The sequence below is a fragment of the Trypanosoma brucei genome, chromosome 9, assembly GCF_000210295.1.
Source record: "Trypanosoma brucei gambiense DAL972 chromosome 9, complete sequence".
In the NCBI taxonomy this organism is placed as follows: Eukaryota; Euglenozoa; class Kinetoplastea; order Trypanosomatida; family Trypanosomatidae; genus Trypanosoma; species Trypanosoma brucei.
In genome coordinates, this window is record NC_026742.1 from 57,525 (window position 1) to 81,585 (window position 24,061).

The 24,061-nt window shown below is 47.1% G+C and overlaps 13 protein-coding genes across 13 annotated transcripts; all 13 read right to left on the minus strand.

The window, feature by feature from the left end:
• Positions 1 to 1,324: 1,324 nt before the first annotated feature.
• Positions 1,325 to 6,142, minus strand: TbgDal_IX310 (hypothetical protein, conserved; the record flags this gene model as incomplete). Its single annotated transcript, XM_011777930.1, has 1 exon — positions 1,325 to 6,142. The coding sequence occupies one exon, from the start codon at positions 6,140 to 6,142 to the stop codon at positions 1,325 to 1,327; it is 4,818 nt and encodes a 1,605-aa protein (XP_011776232.1).
• A 153-nt stretch (positions 6,143 to 6,295) lies between these two features.
• On the minus strand, positions 6,296 to 6,604 carry TbgDal_IX320 (hypothetical protein, unlikely; the record flags this gene model as incomplete). The annotated part of the gene is made up of 1 exon (XM_011777931.1): positions 6,296 to 6,604. The coding sequence occupies one exon, from the start codon at positions 6,602 to 6,604 to the stop codon at positions 6,296 to 6,298; it is 309 nt and encodes a 102-aa protein (XP_011776233.1).
• Positions 6,605 to 6,937: 333 nt separating this feature from the next.
• Positions 6,938 to 7,591, minus strand: TbgDal_IX330 (phosphatidyltransferase, putative; the record flags this gene model as incomplete). The annotated part of the gene is made up of 1 exon (XM_011777932.1): positions 6,938 to 7,591. The coding sequence occupies one exon, from the start codon at positions 7,589 to 7,591 to the stop codon at positions 6,938 to 6,940; it is 654 nt and encodes a 217-aa protein (XP_011776234.1).
• Positions 7,592 to 8,068: 477 nt separating this feature from the next.
• TbgDal_IX340 (hypothetical protein, conserved) lies at positions 8,069 to 8,461 on the minus strand (the record flags this gene model as incomplete). The annotated part of the gene is made up of 1 exon (XM_011777933.1): positions 8,069 to 8,461. One exon carries the CDS (start codon positions 8,459 to 8,461, stop codon positions 8,069 to 8,071), a length of 393 nt encoding a protein of 130 aa, XP_011776235.1.
• Positions 8,462 to 8,805: 344 nt separating this feature from the next.
• On the minus strand, positions 8,806 to 9,903 carry TbgDal_IX350 (hypothetical protein, conserved; the record flags this gene model as incomplete). The annotated part of the gene is made up of 1 exon (XM_011777934.1): positions 8,806 to 9,903. One exon carries the CDS (start codon positions 9,901 to 9,903, stop codon positions 8,806 to 8,808), a length of 1,098 nt encoding a protein of 365 aa, XP_011776236.1.
• Positions 9,904 to 10,200: 297 nt separating this feature from the next.
• Positions 10,201 to 10,935, minus strand: TbgDal_IX360 (hypothetical protein, conserved; the record flags this gene model as incomplete). Its single annotated transcript, XM_011777935.1, has 1 exon — positions 10,201 to 10,935. The coding sequence occupies one exon, from the start codon at positions 10,933 to 10,935 to the stop codon at positions 10,201 to 10,203; it is 735 nt and encodes a 244-aa protein (XP_011776237.1).
• Positions 10,936 to 11,609: 674 nt separating this feature from the next.
• TbgDal_IX370 (protein kinase, putative) lies at positions 11,610 to 13,562 on the minus strand (the record flags this gene model as incomplete). The annotated part of the gene is made up of 1 exon (XM_011777936.1): positions 11,610 to 13,562. One exon carries the CDS (start codon positions 13,560 to 13,562, stop codon positions 11,610 to 11,612), a length of 1,953 nt encoding a protein of 650 aa, XP_011776238.1.
• Positions 13,563 to 14,240: 678 nt separating this feature from the next.
• On the minus strand, positions 14,241 to 15,074 carry TbgDal_IX380 (Mov34/MPN/PAD-1 metallopeptidase, putative; the record flags this gene model as incomplete). Its single annotated transcript, XM_011777937.1, has 1 exon — positions 14,241 to 15,074. The coding sequence occupies one exon, from the start codon at positions 15,072 to 15,074 to the stop codon at positions 14,241 to 14,243; it is 834 nt and encodes a 277-aa protein (XP_011776239.1).
• A 914-nt stretch (positions 15,075 to 15,988) lies between these two features.
• On the minus strand, positions 15,989 to 17,794 carry TbgDal_IX390 (hypothetical protein, conserved; the record flags this gene model as incomplete). Its single annotated transcript, XM_011777938.1, has 1 exon — positions 15,989 to 17,794. The coding sequence occupies one exon, from the start codon at positions 17,792 to 17,794 to the stop codon at positions 15,989 to 15,991; it is 1,806 nt and encodes a 601-aa protein (XP_011776240.1).
• Positions 17,795 to 17,902: 108 nt separating this feature from the next.
• Positions 17,903 to 18,220, minus strand: TbgDal_IX400 (hypothetical protein, unlikely; the record flags this gene model as incomplete). Its single annotated transcript, XM_011777939.1, has 1 exon — positions 17,903 to 18,220. The coding sequence occupies one exon, from the start codon at positions 18,218 to 18,220 to the stop codon at positions 17,903 to 17,905; it is 318 nt and encodes a 105-aa protein (XP_011776241.1).
• An 81-nt stretch (positions 18,221 to 18,301) lies between these two features.
• Positions 18,302 to 19,699, minus strand: TbgDal_IX410 (hypothetical protein, conserved; the record flags this gene model as incomplete). The annotated part of the gene is made up of 1 exon (XM_011777940.1): positions 18,302 to 19,699. One exon carries the CDS (start codon positions 19,697 to 19,699, stop codon positions 18,302 to 18,304), a length of 1,398 nt encoding a protein of 465 aa, XP_011776242.1.
• Positions 19,700 to 20,381: 682 nt separating this feature from the next.
• On the minus strand, positions 20,382 to 21,305 carry TbgDal_IX420 (peroxisomal membrane protein 4, putative; the record flags this gene model as incomplete). Its single annotated transcript, XM_011777941.1, has 1 exon — positions 20,382 to 21,305. The coding sequence occupies one exon, from the start codon at positions 21,303 to 21,305 to the stop codon at positions 20,382 to 20,384; it is 924 nt and encodes a 307-aa protein (XP_011776243.1).
• Positions 21,306 to 21,761: 456 nt separating this feature from the next.
• TbgDal_IX430 (hypothetical protein, conserved) lies at positions 21,762 to 23,957 on the minus strand (the record flags this gene model as incomplete). The annotated part of the gene is made up of 1 exon (XM_011777942.1): positions 21,762 to 23,957. One exon carries the CDS (start codon positions 23,955 to 23,957, stop codon positions 21,762 to 21,764), a length of 2,196 nt encoding a protein of 731 aa, XP_011776244.1.
• Positions 23,958 to 24,061: the final 104 nt, after the last annotated feature.

A 24,061-nucleotide genomic window follows, 5' to 3' on the forward strand; every position in this document is an offset into this window, starting at 1 on the left:
CATGTTCACAGAACAAAAAAAAAAAATAAATAAATAAAGAGGAAAACAAGCACAATTCACATATTTAATTCCCACACCCAACATGGTGAAAAGAACAGTAGGCGGAGACTCGTCCTTTCCCGGTTATATACCACAAAAAATAAAAATAAAATACATGTATATTATATATAAATATATAAATAGACTCGGCACAACATGCTGGATTGCCGCATACGCGCACACCCACACCGGATGAAATGGATGAAGGCATAACACGATGTTCCCCCACCTCCTCAAAGGAAAGGAATCATGAAGGGATGAACGAAGAGGAAAAGCAGGAAACAAAAACAAAAACAACAACAACAATAATATATATATATATATATATATACCTTTCTTCCTTTTCATATCATTCCCTTAGCATCGCAAACAGCATTGCGGTGTACAGATCTTCAACTAATCTCATCCTCTGGTCGAGTGACGCGAAATAATCAAAATCAAAAACAAAAACAAAAAGTGAAATAAAGAATTTTTTTTCATGATTAAGAGGGCAAGGGAAAAGGGAATGTCCCATACAATTTCTGGGGAATTGTGATTTTGCCGCACCGACCGCTTTTTTTTTTCTTTTTATTTTTTCTTCCTTCCTTCGTTATGCACGCTTGTTTTAGTAGTAGCAAGTGACTCTTCAATATTCTAGCAATAACCTCCGTGGTAAACCGTGGGAAAACGGTGGTAATGTTAGTTTACGGTGAGGAAAAATGGGGGGAATAAACGACACAGCCCCTCAATCGTCATGATAAAAATAGTAATAAACAAAAAACATGGTGAAAAAAAAAATGTGAAGCACCAGTACCGATTAACAAAAAGATATGAATGAGCAAAAAAGAAAAAGAAAGAGAAGAGCAAAAAAAAAAGGAGAAGGGTGCGAATCTTCGCAACGATCGCACAATTCAGCAGGCTAAAAGAGATATGACAAAAAAAAAAGAAATAAATATACGCTCATATATATATATATATATATATATATGACGGAACGGTACCAACGAATGCCTTGTTTCTCTAGCACAAAAGGTTTGCACCGCGCATATATGGTAATATCATGTGCTGAATAAAAAGATTTCCGCGTGCGAGCACCCGCACAAACACATGGAAAGACTCCACACACAAAAAATAAATAAATAAACACCCAATAAAGTGGTAGATGGAAATATGAGGCCACACACCCAACAGGCGCCCTTTTCATCCAAGGAAAATTAACAATAAAATTAACAATAACAACAAAGAAAGAAATGGAAAAGAAAAGCGGTAACGCGCACTTCATGCCTTATAGTCACACGACAGCGCATTACCGCAGGTCTTCTGACACCTCCGCAACAGTGTGAGAGTGTCGGTCCTTTATTTTCTTCGACGATGTCCTCTTCTTTGTATGACCGCTGCTTCCTCTATCCTTTTCATCTGCCCCTATCTCTATTTTTGTCGCACTATTTCGTGATTTTTTGTGCGACTTTTTAGTTTGAACAGCGTTGAGGTTGAGTAGGGCTGCTTTTTCCATTTCTTCTGAGAAAGGGTACTGAATTCCAATTCGGTCTGCCATGGCCATGTACTCCGCTAATTTGTTCTTCATGGGAACAACTTCCCCAGCAAGCATCTGCAGTTCCGCTTTCAGTTGCTCAACAGAGGCGTCATCACCTCCCTCTTTTTTGCGCAGAGCCTCCCTGGCTTGCCTAAGTTTAGAGCGCAACCGTTTGTTCTCTGTCGTGAGCAGTCGCAGCTTTTTATCCGCTTCATCACCATTTACTGTTTTCTCGTCAACAGGGAGAATAGATGCGACTGGTTCAGCGGCACTCTCCAACTGCTGCTCAAGTTGTTGAATCTTTTCCTGCAACTCTTCCACCTGCCTCTCCAGGTCGTTTGTTGTGTAATCCTGCATCATACGCAGCTTCTCTGTGAGGTCAGCAATACTTTCCTTCAGCTTCCCATTTTCCTCTTGCAAAACCGATAGTTTGTCGTTAGATTCTTTCAGTTGCGCAGCCAAACTCTCAGCCTCCCTCTCATTTCCAACACTGCGATATGACGGGCTATCAGCACCGTGCGCCAGTACGTCCACCGCAGGGCCGTCATCAAAGCGAACAAGCGATAAGAGGTCGGTGTTTGGTTGCTTTTTCTTCTTTCTCCTGACTGGCAATGTAACAGCACCACTGACAATTTGTTCAGCACGCGCTGTTTGCAGCTTTTCTTCAAGTTGTTCGATGCGCCTACGCATAGCCGCTGCATCATCGTCTAACTTCTTCCTCTCTTCTTCAAACCTTTCATTGACCTCTGCAGAACTTCGTTCCTGCTCCTCTAACTGCCAATGTGCCTCTTTAAGAGTAACCCTTAACTGATCTACTTGTACACGCAGAGCAGCAACATCCGAATCTTCCGCCGCAGCGGATGAAGCTCGAGCAGCAACGCCACCGGCGGCTTCTGTGGATTGACGCAATTTGTCAAGTTCGCTTTCGATATGCAACCGCTCTTCTTCGACTTGATGCAACTGGGCACACAACCTTCCACTTTCATTCTCGTACCTCTGCCTTTCTTCTGCTATGCGAACCTCCATCTCCAACTCCTTTTCATGCCGAACTGCCTCCAATTGATCATTTACGGTTACCATTACACGACGTAGCTCCTCCTTCACGGCCTCCAACTCACTGCTAGTCGCCACTATCGTGGAGAGCAACTTTTCTTCTTGATTAGACTTTTCCTCCACCAAGCACTGATATTTATTCCTTTCCAGCTCAAGCGCGCGGTACTCATCCGTTAACTTTGCCATCTTCTCGTTGGTATTGGTGCACATCGCGGTTTCAGAGGCTAGACGCTCGGCAATTAATCCTAATTCAGCGGAGTGAGCAGAGCGAATTTGTTCGTTTTGCCTCATTTGCTCCTCGTTCTCTGCCTCCAGTTCGTCAATCGTTTGACGGTACACCAAAAGCTCGGAGGTGAGCCGATCAATATCAGAAACCATTTGTTGGTTTTCGCTTACAAGTCTCGTGTTCTCGACCATTACCGAGCGAATATCGTCAGGAACAAAGCTGTTACTCTCTAACTGTGCAGCAACGGTCCCTTCGCTTGCAACTGCGCGCTCACATTCGACTCCGCCAACACTAGTCTTTTGTTCAACACAGGCCCCAACGCCTTTGGTATCGTTAGCACCTCCACACTGCCGCATAACTTCTTCCATACGAAGCTGCAGTTCGTTTAATTGGCCTTCGAGTGTAGTATTCTGGCCGCACAGTTTGTTATTTTCTTCCATCAGGCGACACACCTCCACACGAAGTTCCGCGCTTTCTTTCACAAGCGCAGCAACCTCGTCCTCACGCGACTTAAGAGTTTGCCTCTGGTTGTCTACAGTGTCCTGAAGACTCGCTCTCTCCGAACCCACACGTTGCAAGTCTGCTTGTGTTTCCCCCAGTTGCACTTTCACAGCTTGTAAAGAGAATTCCAGTGCCGTGCACCGCGCCTCAGTGTCACTTCCCGTATTCTGTCTTTGTGCTTCCTCTAACTGAGCGATTTCTTCCCTAGCTTTTAACAATGCTTTTTCCGACTCCTCAGCACAAGAAAGACGCTCTCGTAACGTAGAAACCTCTCGCTGTAGCTCAGCTACGCTTGTCTCAAATTGTGGTATTTTTTCTGCTTGCATGCGAGCCCTGTCAAGCTCCGACTGAGCTTCTTCGTAGTCACGAGAAAGCTGATCCCTTTCCACCCTCAAGTTGCTGATATCACTCGTAAGAGTTTCACATTGTGCCTCCAGCCCACGAAGCCGCTCCTCGTCATGTTCTTTTGTGGCTGCGAAGTAGGTTGCTTCCTCTTTCATTGCGGAAGATAGATCCGTCAGCTTCCCATTTTCTTCAGTAACTTGGGCAAGACGCGACTCCAAGATTGAAATCTTCTCCATTGCAGCCTCGTGTTGGTGTTGAGCGTCCTCGCAATTTTTGCACGATTTTGGCTCATTCATCGAGGCAGTCAGTAGCGTATCAACATCATAACTGGGTGCAGTCAGTTTTGCCTCCGCAGAACAACTCTCATTTTGTCTGATCCTATCTTCCAACTCTCTTAGTTTTTCGGTTAATGCCCTGTTCTCGGCCTCCACGTCCTTGTGCATGCTTGATTCAGTGGCAAGGTTTTCACGCAGATCTTCCAGCTCCTGTTCGTACCGTGTTATCTTGTCATGTAATTCCTGCTGCTTCTGCTCTGCGACGCTGGCACTGTCACATCCCTCCCTCGACGCTTGAAGTTCCCATTGTTGTTGAGTTAACTCCGCGGTTTTTGCTTGTAGTTCCGCTTGTAGTCGCTGTAGTTGGTCCCTCAATTCATCTTCTCGTATGCGATGCCGGTCAACCTCACTTCGTAAATCGTTGAACACCAAACTATTGGCCTCCAGTTCTTCCATACGAAGCTGCAGTTCGTTTAATTGGCCTTCGAGTGTAGTATTCTGGCCGCACAGTTTGTTATTTTCTTCCATCAGGCGACACACCTCCACACGAAGTTCCGCGCTTTCTTTCACAAGCGCAGCAACCTCGTCCTCACGCGACTTAAGAGTTTGCCTCTGGTTGTCTACAGTGTCCTGAAGACTCGCTCTCTCCGAACCCACACGTTGCAAGTCTGCTTGTGTTTCCCCCAGTTGCACTTTCACAGCTTGTAAAGAGAATTCCAGTGCCGTGCACCGCGCCTCAGTGTCACTTCCCGTATTCTGTCTTTGTGCTTCCTCTAACTGAGCGATTTCTTCCCTAGCTTTTAACAATGCTTTTTCCGACTCCTCAGCACAAGAAAGACGCTCTCGTAACGTAGAAACCTCTCGCTGTAGCTCAGCTACGCTTGTCTCAAATTGTGGTATTTTTTCTGCTTGCATGCGAGCCCTGTCAAGCTCCGACTGAGCTTCTTCGTAGTCACGAGAAAGCTGATCCCTTTCCACCCTCAAGTTGCTGATATCACTCGTAAGAGTTTCACATTGTGCCTCCAGCCCACGAAGCCGCTCCTCGTCATGTTCTTTTGTGGCTGCGAAGTAGGTTGCTTCCTCTTTCATTGCGGAAGATAGATCCGTCAGCTTCCCATTTTCTTCAGTAACTTGGGCAAGACGCGACTCCAAGATTGAAATCTTCTCCATTGCAGCCTCGTGTTGGTGTTGAGCGTCCTCGCAATTTTTGCACGATTTTGGCTCATTCATCGAGGCAGTCAGTAGCGTATCAACATCATAACTGGGTGCAGTCAGTTTTGCCTCCGCAGAACAACTCTCATTTTGTCTGATCCTATCTTCCAACTCTCTTAGTTTTTCGGTTAATGCCCTGTTCTCGGCCTCCACGTCCTTGTGCATGCTTGATTCAGTGGCAAGGTTTTCACGCAGATCTTCCAGCTCCTGTTCGTACCGTGTTATCTTGTCATGTAATTCCTGCTGCTTCTGCTCTGCGACGCTGGCACTGTCACATCCCTCCCTCGACGCTTGAAGTTCCCATTGTTGTTGAGTTAACTCCGCGGTTTTTGCTTGTAGTTCCGCTTGTAGTCGCTGTAGTTGGTCCCTCAATTCATCCTCTCGTATGCGATGCCGGTCAACCTCACTTCGTAAATCCATAAGCATAACATTTTTTGATTCATCTTCGTCCTGAGCAATACGAACAGTGACTGCAAGTGGACTACGACTTATAACCTCTTGTTGGTCACGCACAACCGCAGAGAGCTTTTGAACGTTGGCGTGCCCCTGCTGGACCTCCATCAGTAACTTTTGCACTTCGCCATTGGATGAGGTGTGCTGGGCTCGGAAGTCGGTGAATTCCTTGCACAAATTGTCTAATAACTTCTGCAGGTTTTCCGGCGTGGCTGTCTTTGAGCTTCCAAACAATTTAAACTTATCCCTTTCATAAAGTGCTTTAAGCACAGGTGTTTCGGAAAATATGTTGGTACTATAAGTTTCACACCTCACTTGCATCTCCGCTACAGTTCCAGAAAGTTTTGCATTCTCATCACATACCTTTGTAAGCACGTCCGTGAGCGACTTATTCTCCCGCTCGAGTTGCTTAACCCGCTTGACCAGTGCATCGGCCTCTTCAGTGGATTGCACAATTTGTATTGCCTTTACAGGTTGCTGCGTCGTCGGGCCGCTGCCCACATCGCAGTGTCTGGATGCCTCCATTTGTCTCTACGATGTTGGCACCTACCTTTCTATGTTTATTAGAAGATCGGTAGTTATCTTCAATGTATTGTTAGTATTATTTTTTTTATATTAAAAAAAAAAAAAGCGTCGGCGTATGTGCGACGAGGCGTGGTGACGGGTCCAGTCGTCACGTCACTTTGTATGGTTTCTAAATGATGGCAAGGGCACAATGATGACAACGAGGTATAGAAAAAGACGAACAGAGGATAAAAAATAATTTAAAACAAAAATTAGAGGGTTGTGTGGATGGCATTTTACGTACTCACAAACGTTGTCATTGTGACAAGCAAAATTATCGTACGTTTTATGTCCGCAAATGAAAAAGTGAAGTAAGAGTGTGGAGAAGAGGGGAAGAGAAAAAAATTCCACACCAATAAAAGGAAATAGATAGAGGAACGCCGCGCTTACCGGGGAAAGCGTGTGTTGTGTAGTGCAGTGCATTTATCAAATCCCTTCACCTTTAATTGAGACTTAGGGAGAGTTGTTCCGTGGCCGTTAAACACATATTCCAGTGGACAACACCGATCCCAACAGACTCCACATCGTTCAACCATTTGCTTTTCATTCCATGCTGCTGTGCAAACGCGGTAAATGCGGCACCGAGACAAATATTCCCAAACCAGCGTGTCCATGTAAGAGGGAAGGGATGAAGAAGTAAACACTAAACTTAAAGATGAATCACCCTACGATATACAGGGAACTACAAAAAAAAAGGCGGGGGAAAATATGACAATACCGCTTCCACATTCCATGCCTCCTTTAACACACAACTCCTCACTGGCGGCTTCCCGCAGCATCCAGAACCGCCAGATGATACATGCTATCCAGCAGCTGTTGCACATTCACCACCTGCTTGAAAGCACTCAACGCGGCTGTCAAAGCCATAAAGAACAGAAACGCAGGTTCAGCGATCCCATACACGCCGTACATATATAAGTTTAAGTAGAAAAGTTCCTGTCCGACGCAAAGTGCACACATAAACGGACGATTTGTATAATAAAGTCGCAGAAGTGAAAAAATACTGCTGCTCACGTCCTTATGACTAGTACGGCCAGCATAAAGCGACACGTACATGACGCAGAAATGCGAAGAAATATCCAGGAAAACAAGACATGCAAGCGAAGTGGCTCCCCAATGTGGAAGCGGTTGTAATACCTGCACAACCACAACAATCAAACCAGCCGTTGACGCCCGATCCGTCAACATATCAAGTATTGCACCAAACTGTGTGCATTGGCCAAACCGTCGCGCTACCATGCCATCCACCGCGTCCAGCACAAAACCAATGATGTAACAAAATAAAAATGCAATGGGAAAGTGGCCGAGCAAGCAGAAGGAAATCAATGAAAGAATAACGCGTGTGTAGCCAATGAGGTTAGGGTAAAACAAACATACCTGCAATGGTGTGGTAGTTTTAGCTTTCGGCATTGGTGCTGCGTTGCTTGCCTATGCCTATGCCTATGCGTGTGTTTGTGTTTGTGTTTGTGTATCTCCTTCCACCTACGTCAGACGGTAATGCCCCTGTTATTTGACACCGTGTCCACAAGTTTTCTGAAAAAGAAAAAAAAATACTGGCAGAGACCAAAGACAAGTCAGAAAAGGGGTACAAACATACACGTACGGGGAACAATTAAATAATTCCACGAACTTAACGACAACAGCGTGACAACCCGCCCGAAGCCTCTTATTTCCCTTTTCTCCAAATCACGACCTTTCGTCATCACTGACATCAGGGACCACAAGAGTCAACAGCACAGTGCTCGACGCAGAGTGAAGAGAAACACACCGATAATCACATAAGCGGAGACAACACAACACAACACCACGCGACGCGACGCTAAAGTGATTATAGAAAAGCGCAACGTATCCATTCGTCAGAGAAGAAAGAAAAAAATGCACGGCACACTACATGTCATCCATTCGTTCCTCTTCATTAATAGATGTCCCCTCCCGTCGAATTTCCTCACGCATGGCCTCCACACTAAATGGACACGCACGATACTTTAGTACTGGGTACCGAAAGTACACGTTCTCCCGTGCAACATGCTTCTTCGCAAGACAGTTGTCGCACAACTCGGCATCCGCACCACTAAAGTTGTCAAGAGTACGATGCACTCCGCAAAGTATACACAGACGTTTGCAATCAATGCAAACGAGCGACTGCGCGGGGGCGGTAGTTTTTGAGAAATGTGCTGCGGGAAGCAGACGGGTGCAGCTATTACACCGCAATCGTAAATGCTTCCTGGAAACTAACAGTGCACCTGTGCGGATAGTGCAAAAGACAGCAGTACGCCACATGAAGTACAGGAGCCTAAATGCTCCCTAGACACACACACACACACACACACACACACACACACACACACACACACAATTTCTTTTTCCAGAGGATGAAAACAATAAAAATAAAAAATAAAAAATAAAAAATATATGGATATGCCAACTCCTAGTTTCGCTGCGTCGTCAACTGCCTCAGAAGGAATCGCAAAAATGACGCCAAAAGTAACAGTCATTTATTAAATAGAAAAGTACGGACCGATATATATATATATATATTAAAAAACGATAAACAAGACAAGCCGATTCGGCGAAAGCGTGGGTGAAATCCAAAGATAGGTGCTACACGCAAAGACTCGACATCGTCAACGAACAAAAGCAATATCACAATGAAGCAACACCACCTGATCCTTCATCCTCTGCTCCACACGCCTTTGCACTTCCTTAGCGAAGGACACCGAATCCCCCACAACATCCTCCCAGGCCAAACCCTCCCCATTGAGCTGCCCGTTCCGTAGTAACTCCTCCAGAACAGCGGGATGCGTACAGGAATATCCTCGTGACAGGATTGCCCGGCGGTACCGCTCCGTCAGTAGCTCCTCCGCAACACTCTGCAAAGTAAGCTCGTATTGAGGGAAAGTACCGTTCTGTGAATAGTTGCGCACTAACGCTGGCCGCACACGCGAGCGAAACAAAAGCCGCGGTTTTTCAACACAATCTTTACCGTCCCTACCGGAGAAGGGTTCGTCATGTTTAGAGAAGGAAGGAGTTGCGCTGAGTAACCGCTGGCGGTTGAGTGTGAACCGGTACGGATGCAATAGCGGTGCCAAATCCACAACAACAACGGAGTCCGTGGCGTGGAGGTACAACCGAATGCTGTGAATCAGCCAGTTAACTTTTATGTGTTGCTGTGTGAAGTTAATCCCACGCGTAGGCACCGCAGCGGTGCCACTATCGTTACTACAAGCATCACTAGCAATAGCTTTGCTGCTGCTGCAACTTGCCACATCGATCACACACCTCCGGCTCGTCCACCTATTACGAACCACTGCATAATCACATGAAAACGTTTTTCTACGGGCATCCGATTTTGGATCAGGATCCGTGGTCAAGACGTAACTTTTCGTCGTCATGAACCACACGGTTCCCCCCAAGGCAGCTGCAGAGAGAACTGCGTAAAGACTTAGCATCGCCTTAAGTCTTCCGAGTGCAGCGGTGGGACCTAACACACGAAAACCCTCCATAAAGCCGTAACCCTTCACACCGTACACACCGGTACGTTCGGCAGCGGTGGCGGCTGAAGTTGAGGACGTCAGTGGTGTCGTGCTCCACGGTAATCTTTCCTTGGTATCATCGCCACCAGATGCAGCAGAATTCGACGATACACTCCGTGCACCGCACATCCACGCTGCGCCTATTCGAGCAAGTCCCATAGGCGGGCATCTCCTTGTCAATCCCCACATTAAAGTAAGGACTACACCCCTTCCTTGGTGAGCAAGCAACAAAGTAGTTCAGAGACGTAATACACTCCTTGGTACGGATGATGTTCAAAATAGGGCTTCTAGAGTAAAGGGTTACAACACTTTGGGGTAACCTATTCCAGCATCACCTGCGGAGGCGGACAAACAGTAATTCATTCATAGAGTCAACGATGCAGTTGAGTGGGGTTACGGTGTTTTTGTCGCTGCCCACACACAGTGAAGAGATGTAAGTGATAACAGACGACAACTGGAAAGTGATCATGTTACAACATCGCCGCTTCACTCAGATCGGGGGCGCTTCTGCCCTTTCCCCACGTCCTCCACTGTTGTATCAGCAGTGCCAACATGTAATGTAACGGCGCGCTTCTCGCCCCCCTTCGCCGCGTCTCTTGTGAAAGAAGTGGGAACAGAGGTTGACTGGTGAGCATCAGGATCCGCAGGACCATGACTGCTCCCTTTCGTCTTCAATTTATCAACGAGTTGCTTCATTGAGTTGAGATGCAATGTTGACTGCTCCAGTGATTCCTCAACTTCCCTGAGCGCATGACTCGTGAGCACGCACAACGCCCTTAACTGCCGTAAACACAACCGACGAAGCTTAACACTAACATTTTCCTCCTCTTTATCACGTTCAATATCCTCCGCTAGCTCAGCGCGGATCGTTGCTAATCGTCTCTCCCGAGCCTCCTTTGCGGCCTTCGCTTCCTCAATCGCCTTACCATTTCCCCCAGATGTGATGGCGACTTGCTGAACAACATTAGGAGGTGGTGGCTGATTCGCCACCCACACGGTTACACTGCTAGTAAGGTCACCAAATGCGGTACCGCTAAAAGTCAGGGCCGTACTAACGCTGTTTAAGCTACAGAAAATAACAATAAGACGATCTGCAACATCCCATCCCTCGATTGGCCCACACTTCGTAGCGAGTAGGCGGACAAAATCCTCGTAAAAGGCGGAAGGACAACCATCCACATAAATCGTCCGGTGAAGTTTACCAACGAGATCAAGTGTCATGGTAATGGGGTAACAGTTCAAGCAGTCCAACCACCACAATAATCGTAAACTTTGATGGAACTACGCCTGTGGTCGCGAAGTATATATATATATATATATCAAGTACCGTGTGAAAGAAGAAACAATAAAATGCAAAGAACTGATGAGCAGCAGAGAAACATTATATAGCAAAGCAGAGGGTATAGCGAATAACATATACACGACCAGAGACGCCGAAATTATAAACCGACCACAAAGTGAACAGGCATAATACCATTAAAAAACACACAAAACAGCCGGTGACTAATGTCATAGTAGAAAAAAAAAATGAAAGAAGAAACAGTATGCTACGATAGCGGATGTCGCTTACATTGAATGGCACAGCAATCAGGAACGTTAGGAGGGCACGTAAAAGCATACATGTACTTCCTCATAATTGCATATAATCAACAGTTTTTTGTTGTAAGAAAAAAATGAAAAAAAAAGTAATCTATAAATCCCGCATAAGGTAACAACGCTGAAAAATATGGATTCATCGCTTAGCTGTTGTATTCTATTTATCTAACAAGATCCTCTTGTTGCCTCTATGTTAGCCATTTTTTTTTTAATTTAAATAAAAACGGCAGTGTACAGCCCGCCTCTACATCTTCAGCAGACGGGGAAAACAACCACCAGCAACTTCAAAAAAAAAAAAGCTATCTCACGTCATATGACAACCCTTTATGATGAGAGGGCGGTGCCGTACCATTCATCATCACACCTGATTTCAAAGTTTTTGGGCGGTTGGAAGCCGCAGCATGCGGGGCGCCGCTACAATTATTGTCGGCATCATCCTCATCATCAAAACATAACCTCAAAGCGCAGCTAGCCACTTCATACTCCTCATGATCACTCGGACTGCTGCCCCGGCCGTTAATGCGATGATAGCCCCTAATATCACGGCGATATCTTGCGGAGGTAGGCGGCGCAAATGCGAAAGAAGAGTGTGTTGAGGTTCCTAATTGCACATGATGTTGCCCGGTGGTAGTCCCACTGCCGTCGCTTGCACTGTTGTGTAACCGAATACCACTGTAACTCACACCATAACTTGATGTCCCAACGTCATCACGACTACACTTCGATGTGGCTGCCGCGGCTACGACGGGAGTGTGACTGATCGGAGAAGCACTGTGGAGCCACTCGCTGTGAGTCTGAGATACGATACTGGGGGTACTTACGTTGCTCAAACTTTGCATGCATTCTGTTGATCGCAGAGGGCTTATAGTTATGTTGCTTGCGCTCGTACCAGAATAATCATCCACGGGACAACGGACTCTTTCTGTGGTGGTGCGAACTCGAACAATATCAGAAGCCGAGGGGCAACTCAATGTTGTACTTTTATCCATATCTTTATGGTTGTGGCTGTGGTTGACGACGCAGTTGGTGCCAGTATGATGAACCGGCTCCGGAACATTCAACGTGGGTGCTCGGCTGCAGCACCACGACTCTTTTTTCTGCTGAATCCATCGGGTGCCATTTTTGGTTGTGTCAAAACTACCTTGGTGTTGTAACACCGGCTCCTCAGCACGTGCTCGGTACTTACTCTCGATGTAACGGTTGCTTATGCGACAATTACAGTCCCCTCTCATGAACGGGTGGTTCAACGCCTCCTGGCACGAAAACCGCAAGGCCTCATCCACGCGCAAAAGTCCTTGGAGGAAATGTCGTGCCGTTGGTGACAACTGTGAAGGGTAACGAATGGCACCGGAGGCAATGCATGAACACACGTCTCGTGCATCTAACATCTCGAAGGGCAGGAAACCGCAAAGCATACGATATGCTACTACACCAACAGCCCACAAATCAGCTTTGGTAGTGCAACCACGCTTCAGCACTTGTTCAGGTGCTAGATAGTCCAGCGTGCCACAAACCGTATGGCGTCTGCAATACCGAGGGTCGCTGTTGTTTACGCGCACGGCCCAAGAGAAATCGGCGAGAAGCAGCTTTTCTCCATGAAAAAGGATGTTATCTGGCTTTACATCACGGTGAATGATGTCCCTCTCGTGCAAAAAAGCCAATGCCGACAGAAGCTGTAGGAGAATGGTACGCACCTTATCATCAGGAAGAGAGGATCTCTGCTCCTTTTCTCTGTAGCAATCAAGCAAATCCTGTAGGGTTCCACTATCTGCATATTCTAGCACTAGAACGATCCGCACATCATCCCAAAAGTACGCAAAAAGACGCAGAACATTCTTGTGGTAGCGCCCAGCGTATTCCTGTAATTCCACTTCACGTTGTAGTTGGTGGGCAAGGCTGTGAAAGCGAATCATATCCTTTGAAATGCATTTGAGGACCACAGCGCATTTGCTCTGCTTCTCCCTAGCAAGGTAAACTTTCCCAAAACGGCCTTCGTCAAGTTTTCGTATTATAACAAAATCGTCCAAAGACCACATGGAACGGTCCGCTGCGTGGTTCTGATGTTTACCGGGGGAAGGGGTTCGGTTAAATTGAAAACTTGCATCAGATGTCGAAGAAACATTCGCTACGACTGGGGATGGCGTTTCATCCAACTTAAAAGCTCCCGTGTCGCACCATTTCCCATGGCTGGCAGGAGTTCCTCTCTGCGCGCCGTCGTCACGTAAAGACGGCTCGCACAGACGTGTGCTCATGTATGATCACTATGGCAAGCGAATATATATATGTATATATATTTGTGTATAAATATGTGATATATAAAACACCTGAAGGACACAAAAGAAGAAACCCTTGTGCCCCCTTCAAAAAAAAAAAAATACTATATATGTTATAACCAATGTCTCCTCCAACGGCCACAAAGATCACTGAAAAAGCAGGGAGGAGGAAAAAAAAAAGAGAGAGAGAAACAAGGAAGATGCCAAGGAAAGTAAAAGGAAATAACAACTCAGAAGCAAAGATAGCACTCGCAACTTGAACAACTTAACTCACTCAGCACAAAACTCTTTTTTTTTCTTCAAAAAAAAAAAAATGCAACAAGTGAAAAAAAAAACATATATCACTTCTGAGTATCGCGTCACGCGGAGTGCAACAACACAACTTCATGTTGTTTTGTTTCGCTGTTTTGGTCGCTTCAGCACACACAACTGCCGGCAAGTACCAAATTCCATATCCAACCAAACTGCAAAATCACGTGTGCGAAACAAGTACCGGTCGTTAAATTACGAAGGCGAGAAGAGCAAAGAAGTCACGGAGTTGTAACGTCGCACACTAAAGTGACCGCGTATGTCCATAAGCAAAGATACCTTCGAAGACTAAGAAAAGAGAACGTCAGAACATCGCTGGTTCGTAGTTATACCCCACACACCAGTTTCTCACTTGGAAATACGCAGCCGGTTCTCCAGAGCGACAACTTTCGTTTCCAGTTCGTCATTGGCGCGCAGCAAATATAATAGAGCAGGTTCCGCTATCAATTTGTTCAGCGTGTAGAATTGAGCATCCTGCAAACCGCGTGCCGCCTCTACGGCATCAGCCATCCCACCACATCGCTGACGAACGAGTTCCACGGCCGCCTCCACTTCCGTTCGAAACGTTTGTAAAAGCCGGTATGTTATATCAATCACAGGTGGTGATTTCAGCGGCATCTGGGAAATGGGAACAACCTCCAACTCCACCATCTCATGTGTTTCACCAGGTCCCGTACGGAAGCAGTGAATAGATGTGGCATTCCGCTGCGTGCTGTCGCAGTAGAAAACACTGAATATGAGACCCACCCATCCACTCTCCAGCATTTGGTATGACAGTTGCGAGCGAAGGTCCACGTGCGAGGGATATGGTGTAATACGTGGATGGCTGTGATACCAACCTATAACCCGTGTATGTGTCCCCACTACCTCTGTGCAACGCTCTGCTTCCTCACTAGCGCCGGAAAGCACCTCAGGCGCAGTTTCCACACGGTCCGAGCGACGCACGCTGCGCTGCACTACCCACGAATCCCACACGTTGGCTTCCTTGTATAAAATAGGGCTGGAACGGAAATCGTCACTTCCAACATCCGAATATGGATCGGAGTCCTTTGCAACACATATTTCCCCGAGCAGTAAACCCATCACCTCCTCCTGCTCCGTGGAGAATGCATGGGCGTAGCATGCCTGAACAACCGTATCCGCCACACGGACCTTTTTCAATGGCGCATGCTTCGCCTCCATGAAGAAGAAAAGTCACACTACGAAACAGGGGGAGAAGGAAAAGAAAATTCGCAGATCCAGACTTCGCATCCACATCGGAAGCACAACAGAATTTAAAAATATATATATATATATGTATGTATAGAAGAAGAGACACAGGGATACGGTCAAACAGTTATCGATGAACTTATGCACACTGTGCCGAAGATGACACGAGCAAAATCAAACAACTCAGTACAGCAGATGGAAAACCAACGAAATGGCACCGACACACGAGCGCATGTACATGTAAACACACGCGGAAATTTATACGAAATATATATATATATATATATATATGACAATGGGGAAGCCGACTTTTACTCCCTTTTCCTTTGTTTCCTCATGTGAAATGTTCGAGATGATATCAGCGGTTACGGGGAGTTTGGAGGACAAATAAACAAATAAGAACAGCAAACTAAAATCACCGACGCGGACAACTACCAACACAAAAATATACAGCCCGGTTACACATATGCGTATGCGGAGGCATAGGTACTTGTATAACATGGATGTATGCATATGCACCTGAATGCAAAAAAATGTAGATATATAGATAAGGATATAGATATAGATATATAAGACTGGAGCAATTAACAACCTAATACACACGCTGCATAGTCACTTCATAAACATTCCACTACGCTGCAACCACTGGTTCTTGGCACCTCCCATCCTCCTACTCTATATAATTATTCCATCTCCCTTTTTGTACCTTCCTCGTTTTTTATTCCCCTGTATAGTCGACATTGTTGCCGTCTATGTCCTCTAAAAAACACCCAAAAACAAGTAACGAAACACCAAATGAAATTAAAAAAAAAAACGCACAAGCTGGCGCACATAACCTCTATGTACAAACTCGTTGGAAAAGAGCTCCACACGTCTCAACTGCACTCTTACAATTGGGTTTGTCCAATTGATTGGCATTTACTGAAACCTTGATTCTCTATAACTGTGCGGAACAAAGACACTACAGTGTGCTGCGGTAGTTCACCAACAAGCTCCCATACCTGTGGCTCCTCTTGAAGCAGAGTGAAAAAATTTCCCCCCACATATTTGATGGCACGCTCGTGTAACTCCGGGACCTGATGTTTTGTTGAGTACATGAGCATTCGGAGAGCGTTCTGATAATTAAATGCCTCGTCGGCCTCTTTTTTTAACCGTCCATCCATACCAAATACGGCATGCATCTTCAGAACAATGGCAACATCCTCCGCCGAAAAGTCGTGTTGAGAATCGATGTGGTGAGAGTAAATAGCCGCGAGCAGCTTGTGCCATGCGCGTTGAGAAAAGTCAAACTCCTCCGAAGTGAATGACAGCTGAGATGACGGCAATTTGGAGCCCATCGCCTGTGAGAAAAGAATGCAACGTGAGGCAAGAACAAACCGATGAGCCTTCAGCACAAACTTCTGGGGACCAACAGTTAAATTTATGTCACTGTATTCACCAGACTCTGCCAACCACGTCAGCTGCTTGCTAAGAGTATTCTTTACGGCGGGAATGCAAATTGGCGGCACCGTCTCCTGGCTGCGAAGTATCAGTGACAGTCGACGGAAGAGGTGACCGGGTATTTCCTCAAACTTCGGGTCTTGAATGAGTGTGTCGTAGTTTTCAAGCAGTGCCGACAAATAGAGTGCATTAAGCACCTCATCAGCCGCGTTAAATCGCGTCAACGCAATGTTAAGGATATTTTCGGACGTCAGAAGCGGCTCCACGAACCTCACGCACAGGCTGCAAAGATCATAGAATTCGCAGGCAGCTCCCAGAAGATACAAATCTAAAAGCGCCTCCGCCGACATAACGCCTTGCTCCGGGAGTTCTTCCGTGTATATGTAACGAAGGAAGGCGGAAAAAACAGCCGACGATACGGAAATGGCAACACTACATCCGGGTTGTAATGGTAGTATTGCAGCTGGAAGGATGGGGCGCATACGGGCAGCCACGATGCAGCGATGTGCCTTAAAACAACCGCCTTCCACTTCAAATGTCATATCCGCAAGCCCCTCCAGATGCTCGAAAGGGTATAAAAGGGGTGCCCGCAATGGTATAGTCAAAGGACTTGGGATGAAGCTATTCCCAGGGGCTTGTGTGAAACGTTGGTTGTTTGAAGGAGAGCGGTGCACACTGCCGTTCACTCGGTCCCCGGCGTGACCTCTACGAGCGGAAGAATCTGCATCTCGATGTCGGTCCACATTTGCAGGACATGGGTTAGAGGAAATGCTGAGGGAGCGCCTCCGCTGCGACTCATTTGTATCACAAACCATTAGCAAAACCTCTATATCTATGAAGTAAGCATTGGATGCTTCATCTCGGTAAAGAAACTCACTCTGCGCACCAGTCAGTTGTCGGAGTGGCACAAAATGATTCACTCCCCACGCGCTACCGGTTTTCTGAAAGGTGCACCTAAATGTGGAACTCTTTGACAACCGTGTGTCCATATAGCACACCAAAGTTAATTTGAATTGAGCCACTACATGCTGTTGCGTGCAGAGTTGGAGATGTACAGAAAGGTAGGGCTCGTTAGATGGTGGAGCGCAACGCTGCTGAAGATGCAGCCGCCACAGATGATCCCCAATCCCGAATTTTGGACTGCAGTGAACAGTATCCGTCCTAGCAATTGTTTGTAGGATCTGTACAGGGCAGCTGTAGCGAAACCGGACGCTGTTGTTCGCAAGTACCTCCACCGTCTCAAGTAGTTCCATGACTTCTGTGCTCTAGGTACAACAACTCGGAGCAAAGACAAAGAAGAAAAAAAAAGAGAGGGGGAAGGAAATAAGTAATTGCATACGCACCCCCACGTACAACTTAAATCAGGAAGGTTCACTGCTAGTTAAGACGCTCGCATATAAAGTTTTCTTTTTTGAAAAAAAAATATATATGTATCGTGTACTCCCGCACTCATCCCCTCTACTCACCCCTATCACGCAATCCCACTCTAATATTCTGACCCCAGGTAGGGAAAGCTGTATATACAAATTATCATCTATCCAGATCCATTCAACTTCAGTGACCGATTTGGCAGTAAAATTGCGAAGACAAGGGCATATCGAACCAAACAGACACACACACAAAAGAAGAACTTGTAGGACAAAAAAAACTGGAGAAGGGTAACAGAAAAACAAAAGCATATAACGGGCTCAACTCTACGGAAGAAGTATCGAACTGAAAGGTGTGTTGAACAGGACATGTGCCTTCATAAAGTCCCGTACCTAAGAAGTTACGTCAGCGCAGTTGTCTTTTTCTGGAAGCGACTCCAGAAGATTTTCGGCAATGGTCCGGAGATGTTCAACTTGCTTCATGATGCGAGAGTAGGCGTTGCCGGTTGCTCGCCCATCAAGCCATTCTGACACCTCCCGCAAGCGGTCTGCATACTCACGCTGAGCAACAAACTGTGCATCGCCTGCAAATGTATGTGTAAGCAAAGACAATGGTGTCAACAGCGTGCGACGCAGCGCCCCTTCGAGATGTGCCACAAACTCCTCAGAGAGACTAAGCTTACATATGTGGTGCATTACGATGGAAACGTTGCTAAACTCCTTCAATAGTGAGGCGCAGTTCTCTTGCAACCTCTCAGGTAAATGCTCATGACCGGCGACAGGGTGGCTCGACACAGCGCATGCTTTCGTGAGTATACGTTTCACTCGCAGCTCGAAAACGTTAGCCCAGCGCCTGCATCCCTCCTCCACACCCGATAATGAATGAGTTTGCCGCAAAGCTTCCCGAGTTTTTTGATATGTAGACACGGCAAGTTCAATCCACTCCCGATTTACCTCCATTAGGGCGTCGCGAATCGTCTGGTTCGGTTCTAGCAGTTCACTTCGCTCCAATAACACAAGGAAGTTGGTGTCCATCACATTTACGTTCGAGGCAAAGGAAGCACAGAATTCTCGAAGGTCTTCCAACGACTTTAACTCCTTCAACGTGGCTATCTGTTCCTGGCACCAAAGTAGAAGTTTTTTTTGATCCCTCAGTAAGTCGGAGACGCACTCACGTTGAAGTTGGCGGCGGTGCCTTTCGCGGTTTAAAAGAGCATTAACACGCAACTGCATTTTGGCGATCAGCTCTAACTGATCGCGAAGAACGCTAGGAGAAAGTGACGTACTATCTTCCCCTGCGTTATCAAGTTCCATGATAACGGATGTTGCCGAAGAAGAGAGTGGAGGCCAAAGATCAAATGAACTGTTAATGCCCGCCTCCTGTTGAACGGTGGTGACAATTGTATACGGGGAACACATTAGTGCATTTGATACGCGCTCCCTGTAGTGTGCTAATTCATTATACGCTGCGGCCCATCGGCGAGCCAATCCATTGTGATGCGACTCTCCCAATGTTTTACCGCGGAGTTGTTGTATCTTCTGCGTCAACTCCTCACGACGGCGTTGAGCTTCAGCGCACCTTGCCTTCGCAGCTGCACGCCGCTCTTCCACAGTTTGTGAAACGAAGTGTTCCACAAACTGTTTCTGTCTTCTCAACGCCTGCATTTCCGCTTCGGCAAGACGCACATGCGCCTCCAAGGACTCACCACTCGCAGGGTCTAATAAATAAATATCATGGCAAAGGCTCCCAATCTCGGCCTTCGCTATAGTTTTCAAGTTGTACCCCGTCATTAACTTTAAGTACTTTTCCTTTCCCCTCTACGCTCTATTAGTGGTAGTGCAACTCCACACTGAGGTGCCCGTGCGAAGTGTTGTAAAAAGAACACCTCACACTTGTTAAGCCTCTCACGCACCCAGAAATCGGAATGCTTCGTTTAACACCCCACGCGTCTCTTATTTGTACCCTCGGCGTCCCACTAACCAACCTTGAGAATATTGAGATATATATATATATATATTTTTTTTTTCTATATGTATATGTCTGTGAGATGGGTAAGATAAGTGACCTGTAAAAAGTATGAATTAGACCAAATTGTAAATAAGAAAAACGAAAATAGAGAAACAGGGAAAGCAAAGCTACTGCTACTGCTGTTGTTGTTGTTTTGGTGTTCAACACGTGTAATCAACAGACTGGAGTGTTACACGAACATTAACGTGAAGCGCACGGGATTCAGGAAACATGTCACGGCGAGCGTCAACTTGGTAGTGACTCCCCACGCATTAGCACAGCATCAAAATGGGAGGCAACCCCTGACCATATTACTCACTGAATGGATGCAAGCCACGATGACACACCAAAGTTGTGTAGCCTTTAAACACACACACATAAAGAACTGGTATAAACCGCACCAAATATTATACGTGGACTGTGGCTTCATTGTTTTCTTTCCCTTTGCTTCCTCACAGCCACTGTTTAAAAGGAAGTATCACTGTTAAAGCAAAGTAAGTTATACCAGTTGCTGTAACGCGTACAGTCCTCGTATATGTACTGCATAGATGTGCGCATCGTTGGTTGCAGCGCCTCCCTGTGGTATAAGAAAAGGGGCATCACGAACATCCACAGCACACCCGAGTACAACCGAAATGCCCAAGGAGGTGGGTGAACAGAGGTTGTAACAGCCAACCTCTCCATTAGAATGAAAAACAACGCACTTAATATGCGGGAGAGGATGTACATACTCATCTGGACAGTCACAGCACCTTGTTCACCCCAATACAAGCAACCAATAATGAACCCCGCCACCACGCTATGCCAGGGTCGTTGCCTCCCCTCTACCAAAGCCATTAGCGAGCGGAGCAGCGAAAACGTGAAAGCAGTGGCACCCAGTCGAAGGGCGTGCTGACGCGTGGCATCGAATACGCGACGGGCAATGACGCTGTACGGTGCGCTACTCCAAACCAAGTTGAGCACAAGGGCATGAGGAGCGCGAATACGAGCGCCGTAGACAAATCCGTTGCGGAACGACTTAAGGGCATCAAATAGTATTTTGTACTTACCAGACCGAATCATGTCGTCAATCAGAAGTGTGACTTTCTTGGCTGCACTAATGGGACCACAACCCCTGTCCACGGGCTCAGCCGCCATGACTACACGTAATTGTGGCCTTCCTTTAGCGACGGAGTGACTTGTCGATATTGATCCGGTCCCAACTAAAGCGGAAACGCAGGAAACGGTAACAGAAACGAAAAAGAGGATGGATAGTCCGAAGAACGGAGTCCACGCAGAGTAGCGGATGTGAACATTGCAACTGGGGGTGACCGGAAAACAATAACCGGTAGCTGACAGATGCCACAAATCACAAATAGCCGCAGGCCTTGGGGTAGGAAAAGACCTCATATCAATAAAACAATGAAAGAATAATAATTAAGCAAACGAAAAATAGACCCTCCCCAAGACCGTTTCGCAGTGACAGCTACATTGAAAAAAAAAAAATGGAGGTCACATCTAAGCGGAATCGCTGATATACGCACTCTATTGAACGTGAAAAACGGGGAAGAGCGATCGTGGTTCTTGCCCCTCCATCACAACATTTTGCAGCTAAAGAAGAAAAAAAGACATTCTAAATATATGGTAACTAAAAATTCTATCACTTTCACACCCATGATGATGTTTTCCCGGTTACAAACGGAGCGGAGAACAGCATGGTGCGGTTCAACGGAGAAGTGACTGCTGAAAAAAGCGCTCGTGAGTAAACGCAAGACCGAGAAACCAGCATCGAGTGCTGCACCACACATCTGAAAGAATCAATTAAAGAAGGTGGTGTTGACGATAATTACTTATGGTCATACTATGTTACGCATCCTCTCGAAGGCTAATAACTAAGGCATTCTCCGGTGCGGCATTGCTCGCGCGCCATTGTGCATCAGCGGAGCAACGTGGGCACCGCGGAATCAGCTTTGAGGGGCGCACATCACCAATCACACTCGTCTTATACCTACAGTGCTCACACTGAATGAAGCGACGTACTGTCTCCCGTGTCTCAACAATGTGTCCTAGCGATTTGCACCGTTCGTTGCGACGTAAATACCAGCGGTCACATTGCCGACAGTAATGTGCCTTTAACTTCTGCTCTGTAACATCAGCCAGCGCCTCCAGTGCTTTGTCCTGCTGAAGTAGCCGCTCAGCCTGCCGTTCAAGTCGCTGACGCTCGTCTAAAGCACGCAGTTCGTCATTGACACTATGAAGTGACTCTGCAACTTTTCCCAGTAGAGACGCGGGGGGAGGTGCAGAACCACCAGTCTTGTTGGCGGTAGTTTCTCGCAGCCTCACTTCCTCTTGCCCTACAGAGGATCGTCCGGCAAATTTAGCCAATGAACCTTCAGCACGCAGTTGCCGCTCAACAACGTTAACAATAGCACTGCGTGTACCCTTTCCCCCCTGCGTGGTAACACCACTATTGTAGCTATTTCTCCCTGTCAAAATTGCGTCACCACGGCGACCTCCCCGCAGGGGAGCGAAGGCTGAACGGTCGTGAGGGGCGCTAAGTGGGGCAAACTTTTCGCGGACCTCCACCCACGGTGGTTGTTCACAGCCTTCACGTGGTCGTTTGGTCCCCCGCTGACTCGGATGAAGGGCAAGGCGAAGAAGGCGATCGAAATTCTTTGCTTCCTCCGCAGCGGCGGCAGCCCCAAGCACAGCACGACCTTGGGTTCCTACGCCAATCTGCGTAGGGATATAGCTAGAGGTCATACCTTTACCATCGCCGTTGCTTAGCAGACGCTTCGCGTTCTGGGCCACGTCGTTAACAGGAAGTACGTCGCCTGCGACAACACCCGCGTAGGCGTTTCCCGCAGCCATAACATCTGCTGATGCAGGAGTTGATGCGGGTAAGCCAGTGGATCCCCTCACCGTGAGAAAGCCGAGTTTTTGGCGCCGCAAAGCTTGTGACGACGTTTTGGAGGCGGTTATTTGGGCAGACTGGAGAGTCGCTAGATTTATGCACGTTAACGCCGGCGCACTCAATCGAGCTGTCCCCAAGGGCTGTGACCAGAATTTGCCACTAACACCGGGGGCAGCACCGCGTGCCTCACGCTGAAGGTTGGCCATATGATGTGCACAATAATTCGATAACGACTTATTGACGATATTTTTACAGAGCTCTCCAGACCGTTGCTGAGTACCCTGACATGTAGCAAGGTCTGATGCGAAGCCCAGTACACGCACCTGGTCGCATGTGGTAACCTTTAAAATTCCGCAGTCGCCACTCGCGGTAGAGCCCCCACTTGTGGTGGCGTTGAAAGTTGTCTTTCCTACACTTTGATTTTCCATCCGCTGCATTCCTGACACCGCCAACACCAAACCGCTCAGAATCCTCGTGTAATGTGTATCAAATGCAGACCCGCCAAGAAGAATGGCCACCTCGCCAGCAGGGCTCACAAATGGTCCTTTCATATCCCACAAGTAGACAACACCGTATCCACGCCCGGTAGACGCTCGCTTCGGCTCCGTCTTATGGACCACCACACCAACAACGGTACTGGGGGGCAATGAGTTTCCTCCAGCTGACTTAACAGATCGTCGAAGTCCTTCAAACGTGGTAAAGGGATGCTGCGCCAAAATGACGGCCAATTGCTCGCAACTTCGCGTTGGTCGACTAACTTTAATATTGCTGTTGGGCTCCCGTACGATTCCTAACTGTGGCTTCCTAATTGGGGCATCATCCACACCTCCTTTTGCAGTGGGAGTTGCCGTGACAACACTCATGAACGAAGCGGAGGGGTTGGTACTGCCTTCTGCCCCACTAAAAGTTTTATTTGCTGGAAAGACACTTGTGCCGAGGTCGTGCAGTGCAAGCCGAGATACAACGGGGTCTTCCATAGCAGCAGCCACTTGACTGAGACGACTAGCCTGTGAGTTTGGCGCCACGCCGATTGTGGAATCAACCGACCCACTCACATTTCCACTAAGGTCATGGAATACCGCAAAAAGATCCTCATCGCTTCGATCGTCACTGTCACTTGGACTTCTCTTCCCCTCACTTCGTGCCATTCCAAAGGGGATCGGGCCCAACTATCTCACCTTTAGCTTTGCTATCCTGGGTTCCTAACGATTCACTTCCTTCCCGACGAACTCGCCAACGTGAATGCGGCTTT